This window comes from Xiphias gladius, chromosome 18, assembly GCF_016859285.1.
Source record: "Xiphias gladius isolate SHS-SW01 ecotype Sanya breed wild chromosome 18, ASM1685928v1, whole genome shotgun sequence".
NCBI lineage: Eukaryota > Metazoa > Chordata > Actinopteri > Istiophoriformes > Xiphiidae > Xiphias > Xiphias gladius.
The window spans coordinates 19,290,383-19,302,888 of record NC_053417.1 but is presented as its reverse complement, the minus strand read 5'-3'; the positions used below and the strand labels follow the sequence as shown (position 1 = coordinate 19,302,888).

General features: G+C 38.9%; 1 protein-coding gene across 14 annotated transcripts in view; it reads right to left on the bottom strand.

Annotated features, from left to right (window-relative positions):
* The window catches only part of LOC120804342 (membrane-associated guanylate kinase, WW and PDZ domain-containing protein 1-like), a 100,092-nt gene that overhangs the window by 37,960 nt on the left and 49,626 nt on the right, over positions 1-12,506 (bottom strand). For all 14 annotated transcript variants that reach the window (XM_040153744.1, XM_040153747.1, XM_040153746.1 and 11 more), the window contains one exon: positions 280-399. In XM_040153744.1, the coding sequence (XP_040009678.1) occupies positions 280-399 (120 nt within the window). The remainder of the gene's footprint in view (positions 1-279; positions 400-12,506) is intronic.

Here is a 12,506-nt window from a genome sequence, read left to right as displayed (position 1 = left end):
TCAGTTTGAGACTTGGCGCTGCACAACACTGCCCTAATCAGAGTGAGAGGCGCAAATGTGGAGCGACCTGCTGTCTCCTGGATGCATCTACCCCCATCATGCACAGTCTAATAGGAGTCAACCGAGTGCACACTCTTAGGGCCTGCCTGCATGTAGGAAAAAATGTGTTGATCGCTGCTCTGCTTATTGTATCTGTGGTGAATCGGGACACCTGCGCTAATAGGAGTCGCATGGAGTGTTAGTTATGATCATTATCATCATCATCCTCCTCCTCCTCACCTTCATATGTTCCTATTTCCAGTAATGTGCCACTCTCCTCAAGCTCTAGGAAGTCCTCCACAGACAGGAAGTTGTAATCCACCCCTGGCACCTCTCCGTCTCGAGGGGGGCGGGTTGTACCTAAGGACAAGGAAAAAAACAAAAACAAAACAAATAAAGTTTAGGTGGCTGCTGATAACCAGTTTAGATTCAAGCCATGTGCTTACATGTGCTTCAATATTCTTCTCTCACAACGTCCGCAGCGAAAGCCTGTCATTCACGTTAAAATGCAGTCAACATGACAGGATTCATTAAGCTTTCTGACTTGATGAGCAGTCATAGGGAAGCGTTTCTAAAGCAGGAAACAAGAGTTCTGAAATCAAGAGGGTGTGATTGTAATTTGGTTCAGTGATTGGAAGTACAGTGACTGGTGAGTGGCTACAAATATCATGTCAGGAAATTAAATCGAGGCTCACATCTCGAGCTATCTCTCTGCCTCATGGGAAACTGCCGCCTGCTAAGTTAGAAGATAAAATAAAGGTCACCTTTAGAAATTCACTAGCCCTAATACTGTTATCAATCCATCCACTTCTTCATGGTGAGTCTGGAGTTGTAAAATGCACTGACATAATACCATTATAGTCATAATACTTAAGCTGGTATTGATTGTTAAAGCTGCATTGTTCCTGTTACAACTGCAATGCTTTACAGCTACACTTACAGCTTTCTTAGGTTTTGTCAGGTTTAACTGTAGTATCATAAAAGCTTTTCAGTCTTTGAGGAAATATAATATAAACCAGGACCTTTTTCCTCTGTGAAACCAGAGAAGACATGAGACAGTGTAACTGACATAATTCTTCAAGCATTGCACATAAGAGGTCTGATTAGACTCTGAATCAACTCTTCTGTTTCAAATTCTTTTTATAGGTAAACGATCACCGACATATCCCATTCTGGCCTAACTGCCCTGAGCCCCCTTTGGAGTTAATGATTAGTGGTCTGCAGTGTTTTACTTTGTAGTGAGAACACTTTGTAGGAGGAAGCTGACACCAGACAATGGAGACAGGAGCTATTGTGTTGCTGTCTTTACAAAGAGGAGATGAGAAGACAGGCCAGATGGTTGACGGAAGTTGTAACCCATCTGTGATCAGGATGGGAGTGTTTACATGCATATATACACATACATATGAATATAATGTACTCTCACACCCCTCTTAAGTGCGGTGGACTTCACTATAACACAGGCAGCAGTGTGAACCATTGTTCTCCAAACACAATGCAACTTACTGGGCCTCAGTGATGATAATCAGAAGTAACTTTCTACTGGAAAAGAAACAACTACTTCATAGCAAGACTAAAGTGGCCATTATACTCCGTCAAAACTGCATGTCGAATGGTTGAACAGCATCAGAAACCCCCCCCCCCACATCATTCTGAAGTCAGATTCTGTAACTTTCTGAAACCAACAATCTGACATCTGCACTATGATTTACAGGTTGTCACAGCTCCGGGCCTGTGGAAAACCTGCCCGAACAAGACCTGAACAGACTCCAACAGAGAGAACACCACCTCCAGCAGCAGCAGCATGATGTGCTATTAATTACCTCAAGCAATTTACAAAGAGCCACAGTGGAAAAGAGCTGCAATGAAATAATAATAATTTCATACGAACTAATGCAAAGTTATAGAAACTAAAATAATTTGTCCATATGCTTCAAAGACAAATTTATATAAATAACTGAAAGTCCTATTTCCACCTATTGCACCAACAATAAAACATTCTGTAGCCAACTGGGCGGCATAAAAAAAGGCAATACTCTAATCTATTTAATAAATGTGCATCAAATTCCCCAAAGTTGTCATTTAATAGCATAAATCTTGTAGGCTACTGATTTTCCTCGAATAAGCCTGGTTTCAGTTTCCTTGTCAGAGTGAAGCTCTAGTAATATTTGAAGTTCACAGTTCTCATTCTCCCTCTTGCCTCAAAACATTGTTTTCTTTTGTGGTGACTGTGACAAACCACATGATCAGGGTTGATACCACATACGCCCGGGTCCATTTGGATCCACACGGGTATTGTACATACGTACACACAGAGCTGAGCCCCACAGCAGTGAAACAAGACCCTACCTGACCTGATTAGACTGAGGAAAAGTTGGACCCGGTCCGATTCTGTGGACCCATGAAGGCCTCTGCTATGAATGCCTTCCAGGAGAGACAGTCAGATAATGTTATTACAAGTCATCCTGGTGGAGAAATTAATGTCTGGACCAGCATTTATGGCACTCCATCCAAGAGTTGTCAAGATATTTCACTCAAAACCACAAATGTCAAACTCATGGTGGTGCAAGAGGCAAAGTCTGGGGATCATCAAAGTCATTACAATAAAAACTGGTTTAAAATAAAAACACTTTTTGAAAGCAGATAAATGTAGAATGACAGCTAATCACTCTTCAAACACTTTAACATCATCACTATGGTCTATTCTAGACAGGCAAAGTTCATGTTTGACACAAAATTCTGTCTCGTTCAAATATTTACCTGCAACTCTCCAATATGCAAGCTCACACAAACACCTGATAATAAGCAAGCCTTTACTGTGCACTTCAGAATCCTACACCTTCACTGCACCGCAAAGGCAACACTGATTCTCCTTATTGCTTCTTCTCCTGCCGTTCTGAAAATGATACTCCAGATAAATTGATAAGGAGGAGGCAATTTAGTTGACAGGACATAGTGCTCAGACAGTGCGTACCAAAACAAGTCACTCACATGTTGAAAAAAAACATTATAAATAATCTAACTGACCGTTTACAGCAGAGACACATAAGCAAAGTGCTGCTTTGTATTCAGCTCACTGGACTGAGATGAGATGAAAATGAAGTCGGGAATTTGAGTCATAGGGCTGGGTGGTCCCAGGGTGGGAGATGTTTCTGAGACTCAGTGTGCTCTAATGACGCTGTCTACTGAGCAGGGAATGGAGCTGTTATTCCCGGCTATTCCCCACAGTGAAGGGCTGTGATAGGATGACTAATTCTAGTGGGCTTATATTAACGACTTTTGAAGACTGAACCCTGCCTCGTTGGCACAAATCTTTCAGCGTTAGTTACGTCGTCATCCCATGTTTGGTATACAGCAAGAAAACATTTTTGTCTTTTAACCCTCATGAGTGGCATTGAACTTTTTTTTTTTTTTTCTTTAAACTTGACAATCTAAGCTTCTGGTTTGTGTAACCTGGTTTTCTGTTCTTACTTTGCTTCTCTTTGATTTCCAGTGCAGTAGGAGATCACTCTTGTGGAGCAATCAATCATCTGTCGCCATATTGTGACGTATTAATGATGTCACAGCAATGAATTCCCATTCGCTGTGATTCAGTGCCAAGACGCCATGTTACAGTTTGTCCAGCTGCAGTGGGAACCACCAGCAGAATCTCACATTTTTACTGGACAAGTATTGATCACAGCAAACTCAAAGAAGAGAAGACAAAGTTGAGACTCTAATTTTAGACCATGCGATGTTTGTTATGGTACAGCAATATAATAATGCTGTTACTGAAATTGAAAAATTATAGCATACTAGTAGCAAAACCATTTATTTCTGAAATAAACAATGTATAGTTTCTCAGGATCTATACTAATCTTGTAAATCCATGTGCTGTGGTGGACAGACACAGAGAGGTCCACTGATGGCGGACTTGTGTTTTAAACACAACCCCACAGAAAATAGTAGTTGCAGCAACTCTAAAAAAAACAAACAAAACAAAAAAAACAAATCTCAAATTCAACTCTATTCATCTCTTAAACTATTGTTCAACAGTATTCAGTGTTTGGATGTCTCGGAAGTTTAAAGCTGGGCAGTAAACCAACTGATAGCCACACAAACAAGGAGAATGAAACACAACAAGTAAAGTTTGCCCTTACTTCAAAATTAAAAAGACCACAACAGCTTTGGGTCCAATTCGATAATCTGATGGTAAGATTTTTTTATGTGAACACTTTGGCCATACAAAAACATACAAGGATACACAATTTGACATGACATCATATGAAATGACAATATGTAGTAGTATTAGTGGAGCCACAAGTGCCATCAGTAGGATACGTTCAACTATAGGTATGGGAGATATGATAATGTACTTATACTTGTACTCTTGTATATTCCGTTGGGCATTTTTGGCTGCTTACTGATGTTTTATGGACCAAACGATTAATTGAGAAAATAATCAGAAGATTAATCTATAATGAAAATAATCACCCATTTTATTTCATTTTAAACTGAGTCTCTTTAGGTTTTAGACTGGTGGTTGGATAAGAAAAGACATCTGAAGACATCCTCTTGGGCCTTGAAAATTGTGATGGGAATTCTTCACAATGTTTTAACATTTTATAGACAAAACAACCGATCCGTTAATCAAGAAAATAATCAGCAGATAAACTGATCAAAATTGCCTATTGATTGCAACAGTGTCGATAATGACACCCAGAGATAATAATAGCTTCCTCGGTATAAATGATAAGGCAATTTTCTTACAGCAGACAAATTCATATTGTATTCATGTATTGTATTGTATTCATATATGGTATATACAGTATATTGTCATATCGTCCTCTGTAAGTGAGATGATAAACATAGATATCATGATAAAATATCTTTTTCATCAGCGCAAGCCCATTTGATGATGAAATACACTTCACTGTTGCTAAAGAGCCAATGATGTCTTTTTAGAAAAGTTTTCTTGTCTTTTTCTTTTTTTTCCCCCCAGAACTAAACTAAGAACACTTTGTTAATTTTTGGAGTTGATTCCTGCTGAATACCCAGCAGCTTCACTCAGAGCAGCGAGAGTCTGAATACTCTCAGTGTACAACAGTAAGAGTGAGGTCAGGCTCGTCTCCTTACTACCACTGTGGATAGTCTCTATTTTCTATGTCCAGAGAAACAATGACTGGGCCGTACTCGGCCCTGACCCCGGCTCTGATGAACTAACTTCCACTGACAGTCATCAATGGGCTCATTCTTTCATTGTGAGAAACCAGCCTATGCCTATGGAAAAATTTAACACAAGCACATTTGGAAACGTCTTCAGTTTTGAAATACCATCAAACCCAACAGAGAGTAATCTTTGTTCTCCAGAGAGTCAACAAGACTGTATAAAAACGGATGAGTGCCTTTTTGTACTGGTAGGAAAACCAGTGTGGAACTTTTACAAAAGCTTGATACAAGGGTTGGACATGATGGCACTAACTAACTAAAAATGAAATTCAATACAATAACATCACAAACCACCACTTAAAAATAATATCTCTCTGTCACTGCTAAAAAACTAAACATTAGGAGATTCACAAGCAACAACAAATAGTATTTATATTAGTAATTAATTACTGCTGTCCACTCCCTGTATTTCTTGTTCTGTGGCAGGACAAAACAATAAAAGCGTTATAAAGCCAAAATCTTACATTTCTAAAAATAATTATAACAATCACAACTAAAAGATCTTTTGAATGACTGAACATCAGTTGAAAATATGTGATATTCCATTAAACTGTGGTGAAATTAAGATGTCTCTGTTCTTTTGTCTGTTTTGTTTTGCTTTCAGAAAATCAAATATGACATGCTGGGGCCTGCTTCTGCAGACATCAAATATGCTCCAGATGAGCCACTTTGCACACTGCATTTCAGGTTTAATGGTGTCAGTAGGTATGATTATTCAATAAAGGAAAGGAGACAAATCTGTCTGTGGTGTTACCGATGGCATTTTAATTCAGCACTAACACTGGCTATACTGTTCCTGTACTGTGGTGCAATAAAAAGATAGGACGCTGCACAGCTTCTGAGGCTTATCATTTGTCCTCACAGTGGCTCTGGACTTTAATAATTTGTTTTATTTTTTTATTTTGAGTGGATGTAAGAAATGATGAAAGCTTGCCCATGTGTCTGTGTCTTTGCTCAGCATTTACAGTGGGGCTACAGTTTATTGATTCTGTACGTTTTCTAACCTCTCCAGAGTCTTTGTGCTGTAATTCCAATTTGTGGTAAGAGACAGAAAAAACACTTAATAGTGTTGTGTGTTTTGTTCATAAACAACACAACAAATAATAGACAGAGAGGTGGGACAGAGCATATCTGTAGTATTATTTGTTTTTTTTGTACAGTTTCTTACAGATAGAGAGACTTCGGGCACATCTAACAGGGGAAGCTGAAATCTACACAGGAGCTCCTTCCTCACTAACCCAAACATGGACTCGCAGCTGAGAGTGTGTTCACTGCTGGTTAGAGCACTTGTCTTAAATCTGCCAAATGCTAACACTAGTAATACAGTTGGTAAAACCTAATGAAAGGAGTTTCACAGTCTCACAGAATATTTACTCCTCTGTTTATAAGTTATGTCATTCACTGATAGTAAAACTAATTGGGATTGTATTGATTTTTGCTCTAAATCAATTAATCATCCGTATTAATGCGGAACACACTCCACTAAAATATTCTTATGTTATTACATAACAGTAGTGAATACTAATTGGCCAACAAACCCACTTTGAGGCTCTGTTACACTTAAAGGAATAGTTCGACATTTTGGGAAATACACTGATTTGCTGTCTTGCAGAGAGTTAGATGAGAAGATCGATACCACTCTCAAGTCTGCCCACTAAATATGAAGCTACAGCCGAGAGATGGTCACCTTAGATTGGCTAAATCTTACTCCCTGTAAAACCACAACTAGCCACTTTTACACCTCAGTTTTGTAGTGCCTGAGCTTTACAAGATGGCACTAGATGGATTGTGTTAGCCGTGCCAGCTGTTATACTCTCGTTGTCAGTTTTATGTATGGATTAGGTTAGCCTAGCATAAATGTATTCTAAACTAAGCTAACTGGCCTGCTGGCTGTAGCATCATATTTAGGGCATAGACATGGGAGTAGTATTGACCTTCTCATCTAACTCTCAGCAGGAAAGAAAAGAAATGTCAGAAAAGGTCCAAACAACTTCTTTAACAGCTCTCTGTTTCACATTACTTCACAGTCAGGAGATTCTGTCAGTTGTGTTTATTTCTAATTATCTAATTAGACGTAAGACTTAATTCTAATAATCAAAACTTCTTCTGAGGGCACAGAAATGGTCAGTGTTGACAACAGAGAATAAATGACAGTCGTCTCAAATGTGTTGATGTCACAATGGTTACAGTTTTGCTATTGCAGCATGTGGATGCTGCAGATGTTACATCCTGCTGAACTACTTTTTAGGATGGAAGATTACAAATGTCTGTACCTCCGGTACTACTTAATATGAAATGATAAAATGTCAAAAAAAGAACAGTAAGCTAAGTAATCAATTAATTGACTGATCATAGTTTAAGCAACAATGAACAATATAAACAAAGAGCTGAGATAAATGACGATGATGACAGCCTGTTCTGTTACTACACAAAACCAAAGAGGAAATTCATCTATTCCAACTGAAAAGATAACACCAGTGCAGTAATTTCAATTGAGAATACGTTTAATGCTCTATGAAGGTCCTATATGTAAGTTTTCTCTGCAGCCGAACGTGGTTTCTTGCCAGGAGCGGGTGGTGGTGATGTTGACGTTGCCAAGAGCTTCAGCCATCGTTGCAAGACAAAATGAGAGGTTAGAATACACCCTCTGGTCAGCTCTACTTCTTTATCCTCACAAGTCAGACTTAGGGCAGACTGGACACTACAGTGAGTAACTATCGCAAAGTGGTATTACAAGACGGGACGGGCCTGGGCTAGCTGGTTAGCATGCTAACTTCAGTAGAAGAAAAGAACTGATAAAGAATAGATGCAAAACGAGTTAACATTGGCGTTGCTTTTCACTGCTGGACACAGCTCTTGCTGAGTAAAGGAATGAAGTTTGATGCTGAACTCACAGCGTCTCTTCTAGACTGGTAAGTAAACAGCTTTTAATGCTAACATCGGCTAGGTAGCGATAGCAAAAACTGACATATAGCACCTTTAAGTCTCATGGCCCTAACCAAAGCAAATTCACAATAAATGACTTCTTTAAGTATATCTTTACAATGCAGCTACTTTAGAAGTTAAGACATGCAGATACAAATTCCATCTGTGCTAGACAGAAGAAGGGTTCACACACAGTGCGCTGCTCCCAAGGTATGGACTTTCAAAATAATATACCTTGTGAGAAGCAGATGGATGTGTGAAGTCTACTTGTATGCAACAGCTCCCAACATGTGCACTGACCATGACTTTTCTTCAAAAACTTTAACAAGACTAAGAGTCTACAGGCAAGTTTGCTGCTCCTTGAGGCTATTCAGACACAGAAATGCTTTGAGCTAAATGCTAACTTCAGCATGCTAACATGCTCACAATTACAATGCTACCATGCTGATGTTTAGCAGGTATGTTTCCATGTTCGTCGTCTTAGTTCATCATATTAGCATACTAACATTTGCTAATTAGGGTATATTTTGACCTGATGATGGTGTTACATGAAAAGTTAAGGAATCAGCAAAGTTATTACGATTCATCCTGACGTGGCCATGAGTGTCTGAACAAAATTTCATGGCAATCCATCCAGTAGATGTTGAGATTTCAGTCGGGACCAAAGTGGTGGTCCAACCAACAGATGGACCATCCCAGGAACCATGCTGCTAGAATGGCTAAAAAATATGAAATACTATGTAGAGATAACGGCGTTTCTGCGATGTAAAGAGGAATTAGGATTACAGGACTTTTGCAAAAAAAAAGAAAAAGGGTACAAATAAACCTACAGATACAGGAGTCATGTGATGCAGTGTGTTTTGTAGTGAAAAGAATCTACAGCCTGCAGTTTTCAACTTGCTAGTAGCTCAAGTTATCTTTAAAAAACAAAACAAAAAAACAACATTTGTGTAACCAAATTACAACTTGATTCAATTTGTCATCATGCTGTTGTCAAACATTTATGCAGCTTGACTTTCATAGTAGAGTACTATAGGGTTTGGCAACATGTCGATATACATTTATACCACGATATGGTAGGTATTTTTCTACTGTCAAGAGATTTTGCTATATATCAAATTCCCCTTTAATCTTTCTGGTTGTATTAGGCTGGTGAGGGCAATGTTGCAAGTCAGTCAGCTGGAATGCATCCATGATACGGTTTTCAGAAGGAAAGAAAAAAATCACAGCATTGTGCCCACACCTCCCCTTTGTATCCCTTTACCTTTTATTGAGCAATGAATAAATATAATTCCCACTGTCCACCCAGCATAGTGTATGATCATCTCATGTCCCCTCCCACAATCTTTCTTGATTTTTTGTATCTCCTTTTTCTTGTTGTGCATGCTCTGTGTCTGACCATAAATTCAATCCTCTGCTTTCATCTTCATTTCACACTACAAGATAGTTTAATTTCTTCATTGCTATGTGTTCCTGCTGTTGAAAATATTCATAGGTGGTAAACAGCACAGAGGAAAAAGATGAAGAGAGTGAAAGAGGACGAGGGCAATACAAACTCATGACACACACAACAGGAAAAACAATCACCTAATGGGCACGTGAAATCCCTGGCACAACAAACAGCTCGCACGTTCTCCCTCATTCTCACCTCTTGCCATTTGACAAAAAACCATCACACCACCACACACACACAGAGCACCTCTGGCTTTCTGTGGCGTGCACTTTCTGTGCTGGTTCTCCTCACATCTCCACTTTCATCTTGTCTGGAAATCGTGTTATTGAGTGAGTAGCATCTCGTTCTCTTTCTCACAAGGATGAAGCTGTTTGTGTGTGTGTGTGTGTGTGTGTGTGTGTGTGTGTGTGTGTGTGTGTGTGTGTGTGTGTGTGTGTGTGTGTGTTTGAGAGAGAGAGAGGTATTGATCTAGGCGCTGCTAAAAGGATAAAGGAGTCCTGGCAAGCTTGTCCTCGCCTCTGTCACATCATCAACATTGTGTCTATGTCTTTCACTGTACTGCTAAACCACCTAGAGCTCCCTCTGTACAATGCAGAAGAAAACATAGCTGAAAGTAGTAAACAATTAACTGATTAGCAGATAAAATTAATTGACAACAATTTTGGTAATCAATTAATTTAAAGTCCTTTAACAAGCAAAAACACTCAATATTCACTGTATCCTGCTTTTTAAATGTGAGGATTGTCCTGCTTGTATCTGTTTTAGGGCTTCAGCTAAAGATTATTTTCATTGACAATTAATCTAATTATATTTTTTTCCATTCATCAGTTAACTGTTTAGTCTATAAAAGGTCTAAAAGATATTTAATTTATGATTATATAACAAAGAGAAACGCAGCAAATTCTCACATTTGATAAGTTGTAGCCAGTGCTTTTGTGACATTTTTGCCTGGTAATTGACTTAAACGACTCATCACTACATCTCTAATCTGTTTTATACAATTTCTAACTGAATATCTTTTGGTTTTGGACTGTTGGCCAATCAAAACAAAGCTATTTGAAGACATTAACTTTGGTTCTAGTAAACTGTAATGAGCATTTTCACTATACCTGATATTTTATCGAATTAAAAATGAAAACGTCAATCAAAGAAATAATCCAGACATTATTTGATTATAAAAATAATCATTAGTTGCAGTACTATACATGTAAATGAAAATGCAATAACCCTGTAAAGCATACGAGGGCCAAATATCAGAGTTGTCGAATTCATACTTGAAAGTTTTGAGGCCACATTTTACTGGTTTGTTCTGAATTGCACTGTACTGGAAAGTGTTTCTGGAAGTGGAGTGGCAAATAGAGCTGCAGTATATCATGAGCCAAACCTAAGAGTGGTTTTGCATGTCTGCTTACTTTTAACCCCCCTGTACTCTGCTCTAGATTTAGCTACAGTCTGAATATGGCATGCAATTTATAATAAACACACAGGGTTGCTGATATGGGCATCCACACTGTCACAATAACAGACTCACAATCAGAGAGGCAGGTAGAGGGGAGAAGGGGAGTGTAAACACATATATATAGTATGTGGACTATAAATAGCAGGTTGTGGAAGCCAGTTTCTGTCCTCACTGGCAGTTCATAAAAAGATCCAGAGCAGGGGACATGTGTCCCTGAAGTGGCCCGTTTGAGTGCATGCTATGACCCACATCCTGTCTCCGAATACTGGGCCGCTCACTCACTGAACACGCATCATAAACTGCAGGAGCATCCGAGCTGTCCTAAGTCATTAATTACAGACCTTGGAGTTTTAGCGGAGGAATGTTATCACCTCACAATAGGTGCTCTATGTACAGTTTATGAATTATGATGGTAATCTTCACATGAACTGGTAATCTGAAATTTGGAAAAGATATAATTTTCAGCTCTGTCATCGTGAGGTGTTGTCGTGGACAATACCAAAGGGTTTAGAGGATGTATGAGAAGAAGATTAACATCACAGGAGGAGACCAACTTCAAGTTCAGTATCACAGCATCATCTCTCAGTGACCTGACACAGAAAGCAGCAAAACCTACTGATAAGACCGAGATGGCCTTTATCTCTGAGCAACAATTACTGCTGGCTGTCTTTTCCCAACTACATGATAGCAATGATGTGCTGACTGTCAAGTCAAAACTCAAACATAATGACTAGAGTGATTTATATAAACTTTTTCCGTTTTAATGACTTCCACTTAAAAACATGCGCAGTAAAGAGAAACCATCTCCAGGTTCCTTCATCTCATTAAAATGTACTTAAACAAAATGGTGAAGAGTTTGCACTTCCCAAATGTTTTTGAAGGCTTATGCTGCTGCACACTGTGAATGAGCTAGCAGGCAAGTGGAAAAACATTTAGAGGCCATTTTATCTAGCTTCAGAGAAAAGCAGATTCTAAGGCCATCTGGCTACTGAATCTTTTACAATGCACAAGGCTCAACTTTCACCGTTTTATCAGCCAAAAATTCATATTTTCCTTCTTATATTGCTCCACATCATTTGGCATTTTATCATCACAGAGACTCACTGAAAAGTAGTATAGGCACAAAGGCCAAGGAAAAAGCATAGATGGGGTTTTACTTGGTTGAAAATGCCAAACACTGTCTTTTATTGTACACTGTAATCATATTTTTACATTAAATGAAGTTGCACTGCAGCTGTTTCTGGTGGGCTGACGAAAGCTGTGTGCGTCTATACTGAGAGGGAAGCTGTTATCTGCGGAGGCTGACTAAATATTTCATTCATGTAGCTGAGTGAATGTTTGTATTGTCTAAAAGGGGCCCAGGCCTGCCAGTGAGATCCACATGTAACGTAATGTCCTGTACATGTGCAAAACGCTGAAGGA